This window comes from Pseudorasbora parva, chromosome 24 (assembly GCF_024679245.1).
Source record: "Pseudorasbora parva isolate DD20220531a chromosome 24, ASM2467924v1, whole genome shotgun sequence".
In the NCBI taxonomy this organism is placed as follows: domain Eukaryota; kingdom Metazoa; phylum Chordata; class Actinopteri; order Cypriniformes; family Gobionidae; genus Pseudorasbora; species Pseudorasbora parva.
Window position 1 is genome coordinate 28,759,696 of NC_090195.1, and position 24,600 is coordinate 28,784,295.

A 24,600-nucleotide genomic window follows, 5' to 3' on the forward strand; every position below is an offset into this window, starting at 1 on the left:
AAAATAGACCTGGCGCCGAAACGATCGCGGCACTGCCGCTTCTGCTCTGCTCCTGCTACGCGCTGCTGCGCTGCCTCTGCTGCCGGTGTGAATGCACTCATCTGTTAACATGAGTGCCGAAAAAAATACGCGCTGCTTACGCCCTGCTTACGCGTGCAGTGTGAAGCCGGCGTGAGGCTGCAGCTGCGAGCTGAGTGCTGTGTGATCTCCATCCCCCACGTGCGAGTTGAAAACATGCGGAAATGGCTCCCTCTGCTGGCTGTAGTCTTTAGCCTCCTGCCAACAATTCCTCCGATGGCGCAAATTGACGATATTTGGGTCATGGGAGGAATTTTTCCAGAGATAAAATGCATAAATCTCTTGTCTCAGGGGGAAATGAGGGGGGAAGCACAATCATCCTTTTTGCAAGTTCTGTCGGTTAGCTTCATGTTAGCATGCTCTCGGGTACAATAAGTAATCAATTAAATACTGCATATTATCATGATTTATGTTGTTCATCTACTGTAAATGAACCAGATTTTTCGGACATTAAATGTGATCTTGCATAGATTAATTAGTAGAATTTATTACTTCTTCATTATCAATGATAGTTCTATATTGTTGAACCAACATGGTTCAAATGACAGAGATGTGGCCATGTTACTATGGTGTTTGGAAACTTTCATGACAAGCTAGTCAGTTTCTCTAATGATGCATCATACTGTGCATTGTACCTATTGGGATTAAGCAGAGGGTTGTATTGTTGTTCTAGAACTGATTTCCATTGTAAACGGAAGATTGCAGAGACTATTAGTGCTAATAGTTTCTAGGCTTACAATGCTTTTGGGAAATGATTGGTGTGATTTTTACAGTTGGTGCAATGACAACTGACATTAAATGAAAGAAAAAGAAGAAAAGTAATTGACAAGGAGCTTCAGAGAAGAAACAAAGCTTTCTGAAACAAACTTTGAATCACAGTCCATTTAATTCACAAAATGATTCCCTGTGTCAAAGCGCCCAAAGCACAGATGACATCTGCTGGTGACATGTGTAAATGCAAGGGAAAGACTTGCAGCTACAATGACACAATGCTTTAAAAATACTGCTATGCTTTCATTTAAGGCTGATTAAATGTCTTGTGGTTTTATATATTATATTGTCTATTTAAAAAAACAAAACTAAAAAACACTGAATGGCTATAACTATAGGATTTAAACTGACAAACCACTCCAAGCTAAGAGTTTTAATTATGTTTTATGTTATAAAAGAAGCATATATCCATCTGACATTACAAATGTGTCTTTGTAAACAAACCACGTATATATGTCTTTTCAAATCACAAAATTATCATTATTTCTGTTTTGACTGTTGAGTTTATTGTATGTTTATAGTGGTCAGAGCTTAAAAAAAGAGCATACATTCCTGATGGATAAAGTCAAAAGTCAAACCATTTTTCGTAGAAAATATGTATCGTTGTACAAACACTAAATGGGCTGCAAATGCCGAACTGACTTTAAATAGCAGAATAAATATTTGAGGATGTGTAACTTCAATATGAGCTCATGCCAGCCTTTAAGATTCACGTCGTCTCATGTCTGAGGGAGCTGCGGGGGTCTGCATGAGCCCCCTACGGATGTGTCTTAGTGTCTGTCATTAGTTTTTCTCAACTTAATTATGACAGAAGAGTCTGTGCTGCAGCAATTCATCTGCTCTGAATCATTTTTCCATAATCAATTTAATAATAGAGCTTCCTGAGAAGTGAGCAGACTGTTGTTAATAGATTACACACAGAGCGCCGCATCGCTGTTTGCATATAGAGATTGAGCGGAGGCCAGCAGCTGTGAGATTCTGCTTCAGTTACAGTTCACCTTTTGTCTCTCTCTCTCTCTCTCTCTCTCTCTCTCTCTCTCTCTCTCTCTCTCTCTCTCTCTCTCTCTCTCTCTCTCTCTCTCTCGGAACTGCTGTGATGTGCTGGAATTCTCTGTCAGATTTTTTTGGCATCTGGCGGGTTTGTTTGGAGAACAGTGGCAGATAAGGATGATGGATGGATAGATCAATGAAAGCACACATCAAAGAGATAATTTGTATTTTATAATAGGTTGAAAGCTTGATAGATAGATTGGATAGAGTGATGATCAGAGAAATGGAACATGAATTTCTGATTCATGCACTTTCATGTGTCCCAAGAAAAAACAAGCTGTTGACAGGATGTTATACCACTAGGTCACACTTTAGATAGGGTCCGATTTTTATTTTGCCTCAATAACTGCTTAATAATAGTATTAATAGTACAGGAATGTACAATAAGGTCATGGAAAATAAGTCACTAATATGTGCATTATAAGTACTTAAATAAAGATATTAATAAAAAAAAAATTATTGGGGGAAAAAAATGAAGAAGCTGAATAGAAGACAATGCAGTGGTCTCAAGACAATTTTACAGCATCTTAAAAATGTGACACTCAAGACACAAGCGCCTAAAAAAAACGAGATGTGAAAACTTTTAATTGTCATCATATGAGTTTCTTTTTAGCAAATAGTGATATGTGTGATTTATAGCAATTAATTCATCAGCATATGTAATCAATTTAATTGAAAGAGTTAAAATAATTGATTGTGTGCACTTGTAGTGCAGGGGAGACCGGGTATGGGTATAACCCTTCTTTCTTCAGCACCTAAAACTACCCTCTTTTTTTAGCTACATATCTGAAACTTTTAGGCAAAGTACAGACATGAGTCTACTACAAAAGGAAACAATTTAAATTTCTCCAACTATATCACAGACTTGGTGAAATGATGACAAATACTAATTGGTCCTTTGTTACAACCTACCCCACTACTGGAGTAAGTTGTATGTAACAGGTACTATGTCTTTGAGTACTATGCCTTTGGCTGCAACAATAAAATATGTGTGAATATGGGGAGTGTATGTGCCGTGTGTGCGTGTGTGCGTGTGCGTGTGTGTGTGCGTGTGTGTGTGCGTGTGTGTGTGTGTGTGTGTGTGTGTTTTACTTTCCTACTTCAGAAAAAATATTTTTTTTGCTGTAGCTTTAGGAGAGATAGCAAGACAGCCTGGAAAACCTTAATGTGGGATCCTAAAGGAAGCCTGATGAAACAGAAACTGTCATATGACTCCTCTCTTATCCGTGTTAACTCTCCCCATGTTACAACTATCTTAAAAGTATATTTTTAAAATTACTGTACTTGCAAAGAGTTGACGAGAGTACACATCCTGACTGTTTCTTAAAGGGGGGGGTGAAACACTCAGTTTCAGTCAATCTTGAGTACCTATAGAGTAGTATTGCATCCTTCATATTTCCGAAAAGTCTTTAGTTTTATTATATTTATAAAAGAAATATAGGCTGTACCGGAAAAAAACGAGCGCCTGGAGGCGTATCGTGTGGGCGGAGCTAAAGAATGACGAGTGCGCAGCTACAGCATGAGAGCTTCTGAAAGCTGACATCCTCAAGCGTGGAGATGAAAATGTTACCCTAAATAAACCATGGCTATCAGATTCAACTAATACAGATATGATCCAGAATCAGATCTGGAGGCTGAAATAAATTGAACAGGAGAAGCAACAACAGCAGGACGTCCGTCTCTGTGGTATGTACTGTATTTAGTGGCCTGTCAACATTTGTGTGTGTTTACTCGCAGTTTATGAGGACATGATTCGGTTCATGGACTATTGTATGTGACTAAACCTTAGCAGTAGCAAGCAAAACGGTTTTGCACGTCAGAATAGTGTAACATTAGTGTACATAGAACAACAATGGAGTAACCGTTAGCGCATTTGAATGACGAAGCACGCTTTGTGAGAACGCTAGGTTTATGTTTGGGTGGTTTTACAATAAACAAACTGACACCTATAGTGGTCAGCTAAACAAATGTATTTAAACACACACCATAGATCACATGCTAATAAATTAACTAACATAACACACGATCGTGTTGTTTACTAATGTTTACTTACGCGACGATAGCCAACAACAGACATTTGAAGCAGTTTTACTCACCGCCTGTTTCCAAAGCAGGACCGTGAACCTTTATCGTTGGGACCGCTCCGTCAAAAACACACTTCATTGGTAAGTTAACTGTTGATTTCGTGAAGTCCAGACAGCAGAGACCGTGGAGATCCACTTTTGCGACCGAAGCGTATGTTGCCACGCTTCCCATCATTTCTGCGTTCAGATCAGTTCAAATGCAGCACTGCCATCCCGGAATGCTGTGCTGAAGTGTTGAAGTCGCTTGATGTCACCCATAGGAATAAAGTGGAGCGTGGCGCGACAGACGTGTTGCACGGACTAGTGGATCTGCTGCACCGGAGAGCAGTGTTTATGGGCGGCGTGCATCTAGTCACGTGTGCGCGCACCTTTCTGGGGCAAGAGCCCATATGGTCCATACAAGGAGCTTCCGCTCTATCGACGTCAAGCCGACCCATACTCGAAAAAAACTCTCAGAAACTTGTGAGAAACCGGAAGGAGTATTTTTGACACAGAAATACTCCACCAAACGTCCAACTTAGTTTTTGAAACTTTGTCTATGTTTAGGATGGGAATCCAAGTCTTTAACAGTGTAAAAAGCTCAGAATGCATGAAATAGCATTTCAACCCCCCTTTAACACCCTTTTTTAAAGCTTTGCAATAATTTGCCATTGACTTTTAATGACAAATTAAAAGTTTTACTTTAGATTTAATTTTATATCATGATGTTTTTATAATCTTTTCTACTAAAGTACACAGATAAAGTCAGATAGTGGGACAAATAAAGCACTCTTAAAGGTGATGTATGTGGGTTGTTGATGTGACGATACAAAGATAAAAGACAAAAATGCATATAATTAGAACTGTCATCATCTTAAATGCAGTAAATGGTTAAACATGTATTTGTCTTACATAGACCTCTTTAGGTGTACATTTTTGTGCCAAATCTCAAAATTGTCCTATGGTGTGACTGTCTCAAGCATTGTACAAAAAATAGTTCAAATCTATTTCAGTAAATGAAAATACATTTGTGTCATACATATATTTCTAAAAGTGTAGGAACCGGTGTGATTCCACATTTCCAAATTTCCAAACACTTTTCACCTTTTGATATTAAACTTGAATTTACTTTACTTTTTATCCTTTAACCATCAGTCAAGGACAAAACAGCAGGGATCTCCAAACATTTCCTTCTCTTCTGAATAAATGATGCATATTCAATTTGAGTGCTTGCTTATTGTTTTCCAGGTGGTGATTCTGTACTTCCAGCCGAGTGTTTTCCGCTGTATCCTGCTGCGATGGGTTCGTCTGCTCGGGTTTGCCACGGTCTATGGAACGGTAACCCTCAAACTCTACAGGTACCGGCAGAACTTGTGTTGTTATTTTGGTCACAGTCTTAGTAACAATTAATTTGATTGATACAAATATAAATCCTAGGAATGGCTAGAATGTGATATTGAGAATGACACGCTGTAATCTGTGAGAGTTTTAAGATTAATTCCTCTGAAAAATAGATATGCTGCTCCAGACAAACAAACTCACAGAGATACACACACATACACACAAGTGCACCTGTACACACAATTACGCACACACACACATGCTGGATGACTCACGGACCACAATGTTATTAAATGTCACAACTTGCACTTTCCTAATATGGCCGATGATGTGGAACCTGCTGAGATCTTTGCCATTTCAGAATCAACACTGACAAAAACTGTACGGCTGGATGGGTTTTAGGTAGCAGATTGGATAGTGGGCGAAAGAGTCAAAGGCTGGGCTAAAGCGACTAAACAGTTAGCTAGATTGCATCTGTTCCTCATGGGCTTCAACTAGTGCAAAACCAAAATAAAAAATATTCATAGCAACATAACATTTTGGACACACTGTTGTATAACAAAATTATTTGGAATAATTTTACATTTTGTTAATATTAAAACAATATATATTTTTTTCCTAAAATAGACAGTTTTCTAAATAAAGCAGCTGCATTTTTTAACTACACTGTTAGAAAAAAAAGGGTTAATTGGGGTTCTATATAGAACCATAAGGTTCTTTACTCAACTCCAAAGAACCTTTTATGCTAAAAAGGTTGTATAATGACAAGAAAGAACCCTTTTTGTCACAAAGGTTCTTTAGGGTATTATTCATTCATATATTACATTATTCTGCCTTTTTTTGTTGTTGTTGTAATTAAATTATTGTTTATTAAACTGTTGTAGTAACTTAATATCACATTTTAATCATGCTGATTTTTGGAGGAGAAAAACTGAAATGGAACTCTTTGTGTGATATTGATTGATTAACTACATAAAATTAGATAAATATATACATTTTCTAACTCCCATATCTTGAATATTGTGATCATTCACATGTATTCATAAATGCATTTCAATACACTGAATATAGCAGTGACATTTTTTTCAATAAATTAAATATTTAAGCTGGAATGACAAATGATAATGAATAAACCTGAATATTCTTTTGATTCTTTTGATTGAACCCTTAAAAAGGCTTCTATATAGAAACTTTTTGGGGTTCCAAATATGTAGCATCGATAGAACCTTTTTCTAAGAGTGTATAGTTCATTTTCATTTAATTGTAATTAACATGCATTTAAGAAATTAAAACATTACATTCAGTTCGCACTAAAGTAATTATTTTAAAGGGGTGGTTCTGTGTTTTTTTCTAGGCTTGGGCGCAGTATAACATATCTTGATACTTCTTCCTTTTTTCTTTTTTTTAATGCGCTATTTTTCTTATATTTGACCTTTATTCCACACTGCGGTCTCCACTGTTCTTTGAACGGCTCGTCTGCTTCCTGCTTCTATGAAGCCCATCCCTCGGAAAAACGCAATGGTCTTAGATTGGTTAGATGGCCAAATGTAGTTTCCTGTATTTTTATTGGCTGAAGTCCCAAGCACAGGTTACCTGGAAATGCCACGCCCCTTACCACTACGGGCAGAAGTCACATCTGCGGTGACTAGCAAGTGTTAATGATGTCACCAACCCGAGAAGAAGCTCGTTGTAGTCCAAGACAATATCTCCGTTTGCATTGAACTTTCAGCGCTGTAACTTTGCACATACTGTTTATGCTCAAGCAGCAACATTACACACAAACTAAAGTTAAAAAAGTAAAATCGCATGCAACCACTCCTTTAAAGTATCCCTTTTACGCAATTTTAAAGGTTTTATAATTTTTAAATAGGTTTTTGTACACTATATTCCCAAAATCGCCTGCCTTTACATACACATGAACTTTAATGACATCCCATTCTTAATCCGTAGGATTTACTATAATGTTAGACCACCCTTTGCAGCTATAATGGCTTCAAATCTTCTGGGAAGGCTTTCCACAATGTTTAAGAATGTGCTAATAGGACTTATTGACCATTCTTCTAGAAATGCATTTGTGAGGTCAGGCACTGATGTTGGTCATGCCTGGCTTACAGTCTCCATTGTAATTCATCCCCAAGATGTTTTATCGGTTTGAGGTCAGATTCCTCATGATCCGGATTCGTGCATTTGCGTCTGCCATGCAAGCGGTCAAATCGGATATTCCCCAGTAAACACGAGTCGTATGACATTGAAAAAGGGACGGAGACGAATGATGTCAACTCAGGTGGACACGAACTCCAATCAAAAGCAACAATGACTCTCCTCTTTTTTTCTCCACCTTGCAAGAACAATGTTTTGCTGACCTTTAAAGAAAACATTGAATAATCATTTCCTCTGCATCCATTGGGTCCACTGCATGTTGTGCCGTTTTACTTCCTTTTCTGGGTCAGAACGTGGACCAGAATCCAGGAACTTTGCTGCCGTACCATGAGTGGAGCGGTGGAATGAAATTACACAGCACCTTAAAATAGTCACCAACACGCTCTCTGTGCAATCAGGTTGTCATGTTGGTTATGTTGACAGAAGTTAGCATATTTTCAGGCGCTGCGTAATGTCATTGGGTCGCTGCTCCCATGGTACAGCAGCAAAGTTCCTTGATTATTATGCAGGAATGAGAGTAAAGTTCCTAGACATATCGGTCTAGAAAATCGCAACTTTTCCTTTTCCGTCGGTCTTAGTAAACAATGTAACTATTTACATCTAAACATGTAAATCAGAAAATGTTGGTGTTATTTTGTCACTTATTGAGCAGTAAGCTAGCTGGAGCCATTAACCTTCAGTCATTGTGCTAAGCTTGGCTAGCGGTTGGAGCATCAGACAGAGTTATAGGATGCACAGAGATGATAAGGGTATGTATGGACTTATCTAACTCTGGGGGATACTATGAATAAGCTAAAGTCCCAAAAAGTCGACGTGTTCCTTTAAGATGCTATAAATAAGTTCAGCATATCTAGAACGTCCCTCTAATGCACTTTTTCTAACTGTTATATGGGCTTTCTTTCCCGTATGACCTTGCAGCATTAGCCTCTCCTGATTTAATTATAATACCCTTTTAAGCACAGTTAACGTTTGTATTATCCCTAATTTCCCATTAAAGTAAACGTCCTATAAAGTATCAGAGCTGCATGTTCCACGGCTAGTTCATCAGGGGTAAAGTACGTTTAAAAAAAAGATTCACTACATCGTTAAACCACACAGCTAAATTTCTTTGTTGGATGAAAACATAACAGGAGGTACTTAGGACAAAATGACCACAGTGTGTTACATTTTATTGAATGGCTTGGACAACAAAAGCAGAAAATGAACTGTGGACAGCCAGTTTGGTGGGTTATTAGGGTCTGGCCTCCAGAAGAATGGGATGAAGAAAGATTTGTATAGAGGATCTTTAGGAACATTCACAGAAAAAAAGGCCAGCAGCCATATCACCCTGTAGCCCAAGACTGGTTTCCCACTGAAGCTAAGCAGGGCTGAGCCTGGTCAGTACCTGGATGGGAGACCAAATGGAAAACTGGATTGCTGCTGGTAGAGGTGTTAGTGAGGCCAGCAGGGGGCGCTCACCCTGTCGTCTGTGTGGGTCCTAACACCCCAGTATAGTGATGGGGACTTTTCAGGGACTCCGTCCTTCAGATGAGATGTTAAACCGAGGTCTTGACACTCTGGGGTCATTAAAAATACCACAGAGTTGGGGTGTAACCCCGGCATCCTGGCCAAATGTGCCCATTGGCCTCTGTCCATCATAGCCTCCTAATCATCCCCATATATATATATATATATATATATATCTTGCAGTTGATGGAGATTCGTTATATATATAAAATCATCCAGGATGCTGCACATTGATGGTGGCTGAGGAGAGTCCCCCCTTCTATATGAAAATCGCTTTAAATGTGTCTACAAAAGCGCTATAAAAATTGAACTAATTATTCAAATTATTATAATGTGGGCTTGACGATAATAAATGTGCAGGACATTACCCAATGGCATGGGTTTAAGGCATATCTCTGGCTTCTCTTCGAGTCTAGAGAGAAATTAGACGAAACTTCACAGGGGTGAATTGCTTAGATTCATTTTTTTTATTGTTTTTACTAGATGTTCATTATGGGGCATAGATTATACTTTATCAGGGTGACATAAATGAATAAATTTGTTTGGTTTGATTTTGAAAGTAAAAAAGTATTACTATGTCTAATAAAATTCAATTTTACATTTATATCCTTATGTCCTTAATACATCTGTTTAAACTTTAACAAACTATAAAAATAAATAAATAATAATAATTAAAAAAACTTCCACGTCTCTGGAATTCTACTTAACTCGAAGTTCACAAGCTTTATCTTAGGGAATTAACTGCTTCCCTAAATGAACTTCTGAAAAGTGCTAGAACTAAATAATTCTCTCAGCTAATATCCTCTAATTAGAAAAAACACAAATTCTTGTTTGACACCATTAACTCGCTTTTTGCCATCTGTACCTCCACTTGCAGTTTTCTCTCAATCAGACCGTAATGTATTACTTAACTTCTTTGTTGAGAAGATTAGAGTTAGAGTTATATTAGAGTTAGTATCTTACCTCGACCTGCTTGTATCAAGGCATGTATCTTGGCTCATTCCCATCAGTGTTTCTCCTTTAAATTAAGCTGAAACCTTCTTCCTCCCACAGTGATGTTCTCCCGACTATGCTGTTTAGGCAGGTTTTTGATAGTATTGGCCCCTGTGTTGTAGAAATGATCAATACTTCTCTTTTAACTGGTGTGGTTCCTAACTTTTTTAAGCATGCTATTGTTAAACCTGTTCTGAAAAAGCCAAGTCTATAGACTCATTGAAACCCATGAATTATAGGGCTATATCCAAACTCCCCTTTTATGGCTAAGATTCTAGAGAAAGTGGTAGCAGAGCAGCTTACTTCTTTCTTAAAGATAAATTATATTTTTGACAAATATCAGTCAGGTTTCTATAAAAACCATTCTATGGAAACTGCTTTAATTAAAGTCTCGAGTGATATTTCGATGTCAGCTGATTCTGGGAAGCATACAGTGTTAGTTTTACTGGACCTTACATCTGCCTTTGACACTACTGATCATAATATTTTGATTAATAGACTTCAGGATCTACAGTCCCTTACAAAAGTCTTGTCGCTTATCTATTTTCTAGAAATACCTGATATTAACCTGACTTTTAATTAATTAATTGGTGTTAAAAATAGCTCATATGAAAAGCTAAAACTCTCCCAAATGATGTTTAATGCACCGAAATAAATAATTTTCACAGAATAAATATTTATCATTTAATCAAGACAGAAAGGTCAAATTTTGGCAAGACAAAAGTTTTGTCGCCTATACAGAAATGTAACAAATTTACTGCAAATACAAAAATATGTCAGCAAATTAAGTTGTGGCGCTGTGAGATCCAAATGTAATATCTTGTATGACTTCCATGAGCTTGAAGAGCTGCATCCATGTGGTTTGGCAAGGATGCATACAATTTATTGATGAAGTCATCAGGAATAGCTAAGAAAGCAGTCTTGCATGCCTCCCAGAGTTCATCAATATTCTTTGGTTTCGTCTTCCATGCATCCTCTTTCATCCTACCCCACATATGCTCAATGATGTTCATGTCTGGTGACTGGGCTGGCCAATCCTGGAGCATCTTGATCTTCTTCGCCTTGAGGAACTTTGATGTGGAGATGGAAGTATGCGATGGAGCACCGTCCTGCTGCAGAATTTGGCCTCTTTTATGGTTGGGAATATAAGAGGTAGCTAAGATTTCTTGTTATTTTAGACTATTGATGTTGCCTTCCACCCTGCAGATCTCTCGCACACCCCCATACTGGATGTAACCCCAGACCATGATTTTTCCGCCACCAAACTTCACTGTTTTCTGGGTGAATCTCGGATCCATTCGGGCACCAGTAGGTCTCCTGCAATATTTGCGGCGACTGTGGTGTAATTCAACAGAAGATTTATCTGAAAAATCCACCTTCTGCCACTTTTCCAGCGTCCATCCTTTTAGCAGGCTGTGGGCCTTGGCAAATGCCACGCTGTTTTTCAATTGTATTTTGTTTACTGCTGGCTTCTGTGCACTGATTCGACCATGGAGGCCATTTCGAGGCAGAATCCTACAAACTGTTCTGGTTGACACAGGGACTTCAGGTGACCAGGTCTCGTGGAGCTCTGCTGCAGTGGAAAATGGGCTGGCCTTGGATTTTCGAGCCAACAAACGCTCCTCTCGAGCAGTTGTCTTTCAGGGTCTGTCTGACCTGGGCTTGTCAAAAACGTCTCCAGTCTCTTCAAATCTTTTTTTTATCCTCTGTACTTGACGCTGAGACACATTGAAGGTGTCTGCCACATCAGCAGTGGATCTGGTCTTCACCCTCTTGATAATCAAAACTTTAGTCTCAGGGTGAATCTTAGGCATGTTTGCAGAGGTCTAGTTGCAGTTGATGTGAAGGTCTAGTGTACTGGGGTTCTTTTTATACACACTTGAGACCTAATTGATCCAATATTAGTCACAGGGGAAGCTCATATGACAAGGCGACAACACTTATGTCTTTGCAAAAATTTACTCAATGGGCTTTACCAAGCTGTGAATATTAGAATACGTTTTGAAAGTTTAGTTTTTCACTGAAACATCATCACAAAAGCTGGTGGGATTAAAATGAGCCATTCCTTGTAAAAAAATCTTGATTAGAAATATATTTCAGCGGCACTTTAGGTCAATTTGTACACGAGTGACAAGACTTTTGTCAGGGACTGTAGTAGGGATATCTGAATCAGCTATACAATGGTTTACCTCTTACCTTTCTGGTAAAAGTTTTAGTGTCTTTATTAATCACATCAAGTCAGATACTGCAGGTTTAATGAGTGGTGTACCTCAGGGTTCTGTCCTGGGACCGATTCTTTTCCTTCTGTACATACGTCCTCTAGGACAGATAATTGGCCAGTTTACTGATGTTTCCTATCATCTGTATGCAGACGACATTCAGTTGTACTGCTCTTTTAAGCCTACTGAGTTACATAAACTGTCTTCTTTAATCAGCTGTCTGACCACTATCAAGCAGTGGCTAAATGATAACTTTTTACTCCTGAACTCAGCTAAGACTGAAACACTGATCATTGCCCCTGAGCAAAGCATCTCTCAGATTAAACAACATATAGGTGCCCTAAGCTCGTCTGTCCAGCCGAGTCTTACGCCGCATTCACACGGGGCATAAGCGTTAACGCTTCCCATTTACTCTGAATGGGTGACATCATCTGTTACCGAACTGAATTTTGGGTTCCGTCGCGGCGCTTCACTCGCATTGCAAGCGGCAGAAGTTGAAGATTCCAATCAGATCGCTGTATGCAAGTATCCTACAGCAGACACCAGACATAGGGACTTGAGACTTGGTGACTTGGACTCGAGTCGACTCGAGTCACAATTTTTATGACTTGTGACTTGACTTGACAAAAAAGAAAATACTTGAGACTTGACTCGGACTTGGAAGTTAAACTTGACTTGATTTGAGACACGATGACTTGAATGACTTGAGTGTTAATCAGTGAATCGATTCATGATTTGGATCGCCACAGTCACGTGATTTCAGCAGTTTTGGCGGATTGACATGCGATTCGAATCATGGATTGATTCAATGATTCATAACTTTTTGAAGCTTCAGGAAGCTTTGTTTTGAAATCGGCCCATCACTATATAAGTCGTTATTTCGTTTCTTTAGCGCACAAAACTATTCTCGTGGCTTCGTAAAGTGATTGTAGAGCGACTGTAGTGAGATGGACTTTGTAACGACATCTTTAGTGCCTTTATGGGTCTTGAGAGAGGAAATGACATTGGTGTCAATGAAGGCCTTTTCTGAGCCAACGGATTTCAACACTAATATCTTCATCTCTGTCTGAAGATGAACAGAGGTTTTACAGGTGTCCAACGACATGAGGGAGAGAAATTAATGACAGAATTTACATTTTTGGGTGAACTAACCCTTTAAGATCAGATTCTGCAGGTAAAATTACAATATTAACTGTGACTTGACTTGAACTTGACTTGACCTACTACAGGAATTGACTTGACGTAGCCTGTGACTTGACTTGACTTGACTTGCTTAGGAAAAAAATACTTGGGACTTACTTGAGACTTGAAGGTTAAGACTTGAGACTTACTTGAGACTTGCACATGTGTGACTTGGTCCCATCTCTGGCAGACACTAGCCAATTGCATTCATTACTGCTCAAACAGTGAACCATCCAGATGCAGCTCCCAGACCAGTACGTGATATTCTCCCCGCTGTCGACGCTTTTTCAGGATTGAATGAACCCAACAGCTTTGAGCACCTGTGCAGTGCACTGACAACTACATGAGCAATCGCATTCGCACAAACAAACAAATCGGATTCCATTTTGTCTCACAGACTAGCTGTCATAAAAAGGCGCTTTTTTGTGTAGTGTTGTGGTCCAAGCGGCAAGTAAGTTAATGTGATTGGCTGTTGTCACTATGATGATCGCATCACCACCAAGCTACAGCCATGCCCTCTGTCAAGCGTTAACACCTACGCCTCGTGTGAATGTGGCGTTAGGAGCCTAGGTGTGTTTTTGATTCGCCCATGTCCTTGGAGAAACAGTCAAATCAACTTATTAAAAAGTGTTTATTGCAATTAAGGAGCATTTTGCAAATAAGACATTTTGTCAAAGGCCGAATTGGAGATGATCATTCATGCTTTTATTTCATCCCGTTTAGACTGTTGTAACAGTCTTTTTATTTGTCTGAATAAGAAAGGTTTTTGTCACCTCCAGACTGTCCATAATTCTGCTGCAAGGCTTTTAACCCACACCAGCAAAAGAGTACACATCACATTACCTTCAGTTCATTGGTTACCAGTGAAATTTAGAATGTATTTAAAAATTTTGGTTCTTACTTTTAGAGTCCTACAAGGACAGGCGGCTTGTTACATCTCTGACCTGATACAGCTGCATACGTCTTCACGTAGTCTAAGATCAACAGGTCAAAGAATTTTAGTTGCCCCAACACACACTTTAAAACTAGAGGGGGCCGTTCACTTCAAGCTGTGGCTCCTAGGCTGTGGAATGCATTGCCTTGTTCCTTACGCTGCCTGGACTTAGTGGAAATTTTTAAAACATAGTTGAAAACTCTTCTATGTAAAGAGGCTTTTATCTAGACTGTAGGGTGGTTTGGCAGTTTTTTTTTTTTTTTTTTTTGTATTTCTGTTTATTTTATTTTCTATTGTTACTCATTTTGATTAGGACTGTAATGTTTTTATAAATGTTGTGTATTTTCTCCTTTTGTTGTGAATGACTGTGATTTTTATCTGCGAAAAGTGCTATACAAATAAATTTTACTTTCTTACTTACTTGTACACTTCCATAAGGTGCTATTTTAAGTCCACATCAGTTCCAATATGAAGGGGATAACAATACAGTCAGAGCCTTAAACTTTTTTTAAGCCACACCTGCCAATTGCAGGTGACTTAGGAAAATTTACACACATAAATATTTTTCATGAAACAAATTTTTGCAAAAAACAGGCAGTTATGACAGCAATGAGACCAGTTAAAAGTCACAATTCTCTATTCCAATTTTGATACCACAACTACTATACAAAAAAAGTAGTTTTTAGGTAGTGAAGTAATCAAATGTGTAATAACACTGGATAAGACCTTATCCACGGATCCAATACACTGATACCAGTTTACATCTTTCTCTACTTTTTATGTTCACCTAAAGGGATAGTTCACACAAAAATTAAAATGCTGTCATTAATTGCTCGCCCTTATGTTGTTCCAAACCTGTAAAACTCTGGAACACAAAATAAGATATTTTTGATGAAATCTGAGAGCTCTCTGACCCCTCCATAGACATAAATTTAATTACCACTTTCAAGGCCCAGAAAGGTAGGAAAGACATTGGTAAAGTAGTCTATGTGACTCCAATGGTTCAATCTTAATTTCTATGAAGCGAGAGAATACTTTTTGTGCGCAAAAAACAAACAAAAATAAAAACTTTATTCCACAATTTCCTTACATCTGTGTCCTTCTCTTATGCTGTTGATACAGTAAATACAGTACAGCGTTTCTGAGTTTTATAGCTCGCTTCTGCATTAGCATCACACGTATGCTTTGGCCAATGATTTTTACTACGTTCTTAAAATTATGGTTGAACCACTGGAGTCAGATGGACTATTTTAATATCTCCGATTTCATCAAAATATCTTAATTTGTGTTCCAAAGATGTAAAAAGATCTTACGGGTTTGGAACGACATTAGGGTGAGGAATTAATGACAGTTGAACATGACATTTTTTTCCTAAACATTTTCATGTTTAGGTGAACTAACCCTTTAAGACATATATATTGTTGTGAATTTTTCTGTTCAAGCACAAGAAGATATGAAAGAGAGCTCAATTCTGCATTTGCACGCTGTCTGAGACACAGTCCTCTTGCGCTTAAATATTTAAGGTTTTGTAATGTCATGCTGCTTAGTGCTATCACCGAAAACAAATCTAATTGAAACAGCAAGATAGATATACATTCAACTACCTGAACAAGACATGAACTAGTTGATGTAACAATTGAATTGAAGGGATTTACTGACTTTTAGAGAATAAGGATCAATTTGATTAGACTAACACAATACAAACATTTTAATTCAATTAGTTGCAAAGAAGTTACAATGACATATTAAAATTGTGTTTAATCTATAAATGTATACTGTGTTCATATAAACTATTCAAAGCAGAGTTAAACTTGATTAGATTAGATGCATAATGGGTTCTAAGTGAATCACGTTCATTCAATAATTAATTTTTTGTGTTCTCACAACATTGCATTGTTAAAACAACTGCCGAATGACAACTGCCTATCACATAGACACGAGTCACTGTTACTCTGTAATTTAGCTCCCACTCTACTGGCACATTTTACTCTGTACACTCAAAACAGAGCAAAAACTACTATTTTTGAGGAAAAAATTAATAACTCCGGAAAAACTACTCCACCATTTTTCCTGTGTAGTGTTATATATACTATTCATTTAGGCCCAGGCTACAATGGTTGTTGTTGTTGTTGTTGTTTTCCAGGGTTCTCAAGGTGTTCCTCTCACGGACAGCTCAACGGATCCCCTACATGACCAGCTGGAGAGTGTTACGTCTACTGTGTATCATCCTGCTGATTGTCTTATGGTTCGCAATAGCCTGGACCTCCGCTGTTTGTCAGAATCCCAACAGACATCTCGCTCTCATCAGTGTGGGCTACACCACTGATGGGCTACAGTTCAGCATGTGTCTGCTGGACCGCTGGGACTACATGATTGCTGTGGGTGAGTGAATCTGTTACCTAAGAGCTCCATTTATGACTATTTGGCATTTTAATGAGCACCAGCTTGAATAAATTATCAAACAGAATCAAAGAGTATGGATGAAATGTGATACAAAGAGAATTTCTTCGAGGCACTTTTTGAAGGATTTTTTTACAGGCACTATTTAAAGTTATAGTTTACACAAAAATTAAACTTACCGGCACCATTTACTCAATCTCATATTGTTCTAAACCGCATGACTTACTTTCTATGGACACAAAAGGCAGATATGTAGTAGAACGTTCCCGCTGCTCTTTTTCATATAGTGAAAGTGAATGTTTATTAGGGTTGCCAAGCTCCAAAAATAAACTCTATAAATTCTGGTCAAACAACTAATGTGTTATATTCCAAGTTTTCTGCAGTCACTTCCTGAGGATAAAGCAAACTGTCTAATTTCAACACCATGTGAAAATAAGGAATGGAGGCTATTGAAATGTGCACTCAGAGTGCTAAACTGTTAAACAATGGACATTAATTTCCACCGAAGCAAACTACTGCTGACCCTTTCGAATTTCTCAGATTGTAATGCCATTTACTTTATTCGACAATCAATGCACACACACACACAAAAAAAAAAAAACATTACTGTAACAGTTTTCAGCATCAGAGGGAATGTTTGTGTATCTGTTTCCAGGCTTTCTTCAGTAATATCACAGTCATTTGAATTTTTTTTATAAAACTCAAAATATTATTTTCACTAAAACATGGTAAAACTGGCAATTTTCATATTTATGTCCCGTGAAGGAACATGTCATATAATAAAATAAATATAGGCTATAATTTGCTAGTTAGTTCATATGCATTATTTTACACACTAGCAATAACAGTTTGAAATAATTAAGATTTTTTTTATGGTTTTGAAAGGAGAAGGCTGAATTTATTTGATGAAAAATATACACAATATTAAGAAATTGTAATACAACTTGTAATTGCTGTTGTGAATACGTATATTGTAAAGTGTAATTTATTCCTGTGATCAAAGCTGTGATCTTCGGTGTCTCATGATCCTGCAGAAATCATTCTAATTTGCTGTATTTTTGATGGGTTGGGGGTTTAACTGCAGGACCAATATACATTTTAAACTTGAATTTGTATTCCATAAAATGACATTTCAAGCTCCTGAAAGGACAAATAACCACTAGAAAGGCACCATTGCTTTATATGGACTGATTTTATGGTAGGTATTGAACTTAAGGGATATTAAACTTCATTATATGGAGAGAAAAAAAAATGAAAAAAATCTAAATAATTTATTAATTGCCATGTGCACCAAGAAAAAGCTATTATAACCTAAAGAAGTGTGCCAGTCATTCATTAATGTTAATAATAAGCATTTCAATAAAAATAGCATTTACACTAACCTAAAGGATTATTAGGAACACCTGTTCAATTTATCATTAATGCAATTATCTAATCAACCAATCACAAGCCGTTGTTTCAATGTATTTAGGGGTGTGGTCCTGGTCAAGACAATCTCCTGAACTCTAAACTGAATGTCAGAATGGGAAAGAAAGGTGATTTAAGCTTGTAATTTTGAGCGTGGCATGGTTGTTGGTGCAGACGGGGCCAGTTGGAGTATTCCACAATCTGCTCAGTTACTGGGATTTTCACACACAACCATTTCTAGGGTTTACAAAGAATGGTGTGAAAAGGGAAAAACATCCAGTATGCGGCAGTCCTGTGGGCAAAAATGCCTTGTTGATACTAGAGGTCAGAGAAGAATGGGCCAACTGATTCAAGCTGATAGAAGAGCAACTTTGACTGAAATAACCACTCGTTACAACCAATGTATGCAGCAAAACATTTTTGAAGCCACAACACGCACAACCTTGAGGTGGATGGGCTACAACAGCAGAAGACCCCACCGGGTACTACTCATCTCCACTACAAATAGGAAAAAGAGGCTACAGTTTGCACAAGCTCACCAAAATTGGACAGTTGAAGACTGGAAAAAATGTTGCTTGGTCTGATGAGTCACAATTTCTGTTGAGATAATCAGATGGAATCAGAGTCAGAATTTGTCGTAAACAGAATCCATCATGCCTTGTTACCACTGTGCAGGCTGGTGGTGATGGTGTAATGGTGTGGGGGATATTTTCTTGGTGCACTTTAGGCCCCTTAGTGCCAACTTGGTATCGTTTAAATGCCACAGCCTTCCTGAGCATTGTTTCTGACCATGTCCATCCCTTTATGGACACCATGTACCCATCCTCTGATGGCTACTTCCAGCAGGATAATGCACCATGTCACAAAGCTTGAATCATTTTAAATTGGTTTCTTGAACATGGCAATGAGTTCACTGTACTAAAATGGCCCCCACAGTCACCAGACCTCCATCAACTGCAAGATGCTATCCTATCAATATGGGCCAACATTTCTAAAGAATGCTTTTAGCACCTTGTTGAATCAATGCCACATGGAATTAAGGCAGTTCTGAAGGTGAAAGGGGTCAAACACAGTATTAGTATGGTGTTCCTAATAATCATTTAGGTGAGTGTATATTTCTATATAAATAGCATCTACAGTCTTGTTCAAAATAATAGCAGTACAATGTGACTAACCAGAATAATCAAGGTTTTTCGTATTTTTTTTATTGCTACGTGGCAAACAAGTTACCAATAGGTTCAGTAGATTCTCAGAAAACAAATGAGACCCAGCATTCATGATATGCACGCTCTTAAGGCTGTGCAATTGGGCAATTAGTTGAATTAGTTGAAAGGGGTGTGTTCAAAAAAATAGCAGTGTGGCATTCAATCACTGAGGTCATCAATTTTGTGAAGAAACAGGTGTGAATCAGGTGGCCCCTATTTAAGGATGAAGCCAACACTTGTTGAACATGCATTTGAAAGCTGAGGAAAATGGGTCTTTCAAGACATTGTTCAGAAGAACAGCGTACTTTGATTAAAAGGTTGATTAGAGAGGGGAAAACCTATAAAGAGGTGCAAAAAATGATAGGCTGTTCAGCTAAAATGATCTCCAATGCCTTAAAATGGAGAGCAAAACCAGAGAGACGTGGAAGAAAACGGAAGACAACCATCAAAATGGATAGAAGAATAACCAGAATGGCAAAGGCTCAGCCAATGATCACCTCCAGGATGATCAAAGACAGTCTGGAGTTACCTGTAAGTACTGTGACAGTTAGAAGACGTCTGTGTGAAGCTAATCTATTTTCAAGAATCCCCCGCAAAGTCCCTCTGTTAAAAAAAAGGCATGTGCAGAAGAGGTTACAATTTGCCAAAGAACACATCAACTGGCCTAAAGAGAAATGGAGGAACATTTTGTGGACTGATGAGAGTAAAATTGTTCTTTTTGGGTCCAAGGGCCACAGGCAGTTTGTGAGATGACCCCCAAACTCTGAATTCAAGCCACAGTACACAGTGAAGACAGTGAAGCATGGAGGTGCAAGCATCATGATATGGGCATGTTTCTCCTACTATGGTGTTGGGCCTATTTATCGCATACCAGGGATCATGGATCAGTTTGCATATGGTAAAATACTTGAAGAGGTCATGTTGCCCTATGCTGAAGAGGACATGCCCTTGAAACGGTTGTTTCAACAAGACAATGACCCAAAACACACTAGTAAACGGGCAAAGTCTTGGTTCCAAACCAACAAAATTAATGTTATGGAGTGACCAGCCCAATCTCCAGACCTTAATCCAATTGAGAACTTGTGGGGTGATATCAAAAATGCTGTTTCTGAAGCAAAACCAAGAAATGTGAATGAATTGTGGAATGTTGTTAAAGAATCATGGAGTGGAATAACAGCTGAGAGGTGCCACAAGTTGGTTGACTCCATGCCACACAGATGTCAAGCAGTTTTAAAAAACTGTGGTCATACAACTAAATATTAGTTTAGTGATTCACAGGATTGCTAAATCCCAGAAAAAAAATGTTTGTACAAAATAGTTTTGAGTTTGTACAGTCAAAGGTAGACACTGCTATTTTTTTGAACACACCCCTTTCAACTAATTGCCCAATTGCACAGCCTTAAGAGCGTGCATATCATGAATGCTAAGTCTTGTTTGTTTTCTGACAATCTACTGAACCTACTGGTAACTTGTTTGCCACGTAGCAATAAAAAATATACTAAAAACCTTGATTATTCTGGTTAGTCACATTGTACTGCTATTATTTTGAACAAGACTGTAAATGTTTATGTTATAAGTGGTGTTTAAAATTGCGCTGTGCATAATGAGCTGGTGAGTTTTTGGTGAGATGAAATTTTTTTCTTCAAAAGCAAAATAAATTTCATACTATCACTGTAAAGCTGCTTTTAAGCAATCTGTGTGTAATGATAAACAGGATGGAAGCAAATGCAATGCACTAGGTAATGTTTATTGAACAGATACTCCAGAGTAATGAAAGATCGTTGCACAATGCTTCTGCACGAAGGCAGTAGAGCAGGAACACAGCCAGCAAGAGAGCGTGATGCAGGGACTGATGCGACACCTTCTGGTGTTCCCAGACGACCCTACCTAGCAATGGTAATCATCGATTAGGGAGTGATCCAGGATGTCCCGAGCAGGCACCCCGTCTCGAGTCCAGAATACGATGTACCGAATAAGTAGGTTCCCCATCTACGAGTCGCGGCGGTGGGGGAACCAGGGCAGGCGGATTAAGATGTGAATGAAACACAGGCTTGATTTTAGAAACATGGAAGGCGAAATAAATTCTCCTGTATGCAGGAGGAAGGTTAAGGCAGACTGTCAGAATAATGATCTTGGTGACAGTGAATCAGTGTTAATTTTGACAGCAAATTCAGATTTAGTCTTAGTCTTTTGAATAACACACCATTTAGTTTTAGTCCCATTTTAGTCATCTGAAATCTTTTAGTCTTAGTCTAGTTTTAGTCGACTAAATATCATAAGAGTTTTAGTCTTAGTCTCACGGGTCGGTTTGTATAACGTTTTAGGTTCACGGTTTCAGTACGGTTCGGTATTTGCTATGTTCACAGAATAAAGGACTATTAAAAATAATGAAAATAAGAACAAATAACTTAAATACAAGCAGTAGCACAAATAAATTATATTGAGCAAAGATACTGATAAAATGAACAATGCATTTCCTGTTTTTCAGGTAGGTCTAACGTTAGTTTTAGGTAGAGAAATAGAATAAATAATCAAATGTAAAATAATTCCATATTTAACTGTTTAAATGAAAGATTAATCCTTATTAAACTTGCACAAGCTATTCAATCAAGAGCAGTGAGTCCTCATATTTTCTTTGACATTAAAGGTTGCTGCCCCTTTAAGACAGGGCAATGCGTCGTCTTTCTCGACTGTATAAAGTTCACTTAAGGCATATTCAGACTATGTCTGCTTGGATACTTAACAAGATGGACATGTTGACATACTTTTTGTATAAGTTTGTCCGTTCAAGCGAAAGACTTGAAAGATAACTGAATATTTGCGCGCTGTGGGACGCGTGCGCGCTCTCGGATGACAGATCTTCACACAGCGCGTGCGCGCTCTCATTCGCGTCTTCTGGCGAATATACCTGGGTGAGGACGGCGAAATGACTGGACAAACGGCAGCACTCATGCATTAAACATAGTTTACAAAGAGAAACCGTTTTGCCAGTTTTTCTTTTATTATCGCTGTTGTAGTGTAGCCTATCACTGAGGAGCCAGCACGTGTATCCATCGACAGAAACATACATAAAGCATTATTTTCAAGTTACAACCCATATCAAAGATGCGTCATCATCAGATGTGAGATGAACCGCAGTGCAAGTGCGTTTTTCACGGCACCCCCGCTCACGTCAGACGGCACCCCTGTTGGGAAACGCTGGTCTAATCAATACAGGTCAGACGTGGTTTTCTTTAGCTTCTATTTTATTCCAAGTTTAGAGCTAGCGGAAACACGGTGGTTTATCTGATAAAATAAACTGGCGTGCGTGCTTTGGCATGTATTTCTGGATGAGTCGTCTGTAAATGTCGCTTCATGTTGGTGGTGTTTTTCCCAGCGGTTTTTGCTCCACACGGTTTACAGGCATATGATTGTCCTTGTTGTCATATGTGAAATGTGACCAGATGTCAATTCTTCGTTTTCGTCCGGCCTCTGACATTTCTGTTCTGTCTTTTCTGTGTAACTGCTGCTGCGTTTGTTTAGCTGTTGCGCTTGTATTTGCCGCAGATTTTTTTAAATGGCTCTGCTGCTTCTGCATAGATCAACCTACCCTCAAAGATTCGCTCTGATTGGATTTCTACCCAACACGGCCCACAAAAAGAGTACTTATGATTGGATCTCTTCTCCATTCGTCCCTCCCATATATTTTCGTCTCATTTTTATTCGTTGACTAAAGTGTCAGTTATATTTCGTCACGTTCTTCGTCATCATATCTGACTTTTTATTTAGTTTTCGTCCGTGAAAAGGGTTAGTTAACGAATATTTTTTGTCATAGTCTTCGTCAACGAAATTAACACTGCAGTGAATGGGCCAATAAATTTAGGAGCAAGCTTATTAGAAAAGGAGCGGAGTGGAATGTTCTTAGTAGAAAGTCACACTTTTTAACCAATGACGTATATGGATGGCTTAGACCAGTGGTGATCAGCTTTAGCCTTGGTGCACGCCCCCACCTGGAGTAGAGTCTCGCGGGGTCAAGTCCACATGCGGTGACACCTTGATGAATGTGTGAGCGGAGGAGACCGCGACTTCGGATTCCAGGCTTGGAAGAATGGGTGGTTGGTACCCTAAACTACACTTAAACGGAGAAAGACCCATAGTACCCATGATACTGGTAACGAGTTATGAACGTACCATAGAAAGTTGTTGGCTTTAGGAAGAAGGGTTCTTGGAAACCAGACATCGCGAAACCCAGAAATCACTGTAGGGCCTTACGGGAATCTGGACTTGGCCAATCTATCACAGCCTTAAGTTTGTCAGGGTCCATGCACACGCCTCAGAAGAGACGATGTAACCAAGGAAGGAAAAAGACTGTGCATGAAAATCGCATTTCTCCGCCTTGAAAAAAAGCCCATTCTGTAACAGCCTCTGATGCACTCATCTGACATGTTGAACATGTTCCTGGAGAGACGAAGAAAAAATCAATTTGTCATCCAGGTAAACATATATGAACTGGTCAACCATGTCTCTCAACACATTATTGACGAGTGCCTGGAAAACTGCTGGGGAGTTCAAAAGGCCGAAAGGCATAAATAAGTATTCAAAATGCCCCCTGGGGGTGTTAAACACGGTTTTCCATTCATCCCCCTTCCTGATGCAAACCAAATGATAGGAATTACGTAAATCCAATTTTGTGAAGATTGATGCTCCCTGCAACCTCTCAAAAGCTGAAGACATCAGCGGCAAAGGATACGTATTCTTTACCGTGATGTTTTTCAGCTCTTGGTAATCAATACAAGGTTGCAGAGAACCATGCTTCTTGCCCACAAAAAAGAACCCCGGCCCCGCTGGAGAAGAGGAAGTTTGGATGAATCCGGCCCCTAGAGAATCAGACATATATTTCTCCATGGAACAGAAAGAGAGTAAAGTTTGTCCTTAGGCAGAGATTTGCCTGGCACTGGGTCTATAGCACAGTCATAGGGACGATGCCGGGGAAGAGAAGCAGCTCGAGACTTACTGAACACTTCCTTTAGGTCCAGATACTTCGCGGGCAAGTTTGAAAAATCCGTCGCCTTCTCCTGAAACACAGAGACAGAGAAAGAAGAACAAGCAGAGACAAGACAAGACCCGCGGCAGGACTCGCTCTACATGGACACCGAGATGGAGCCCCAGTCCACACAGGGATTGTGTTTCACCAGCCAGGGGTGCTCCAACACAATGGGTGCGACAGGTGAGTGTATGAGGAGGAAGGAGATGGCCTCAGTACGATTGCCAGAGGAGATGAGGGTTATAGGTCTTTTGGATAGGGAGATGTT

General features: G+C 38.9%; 1 protein-coding gene across 2 annotated transcripts in view; it reads left to right on the forward strand.

Moving 5' to 3' along the window:
• The window catches only part of gpr158a (G protein-coupled receptor 158a), a 191,960-nt gene that overhangs the window by 146,015 nt on the left and 21,345 nt on the right, over positions 1–24,600 (forward strand). For both annotated transcript variants that reach the window (XM_067434785.1, XM_067434786.1), the window contains exons 6-7: positions 5,211–5,320; positions 16,441–16,679. In XM_067434785.1, coding sequence (XP_067290886.1) covers positions 5,211–5,320; positions 16,441–16,679 — 349 coding nt within the window. The remainder of the gene's footprint in view (positions 1–5,210; positions 5,321–16,440; positions 16,680–24,600) is intronic.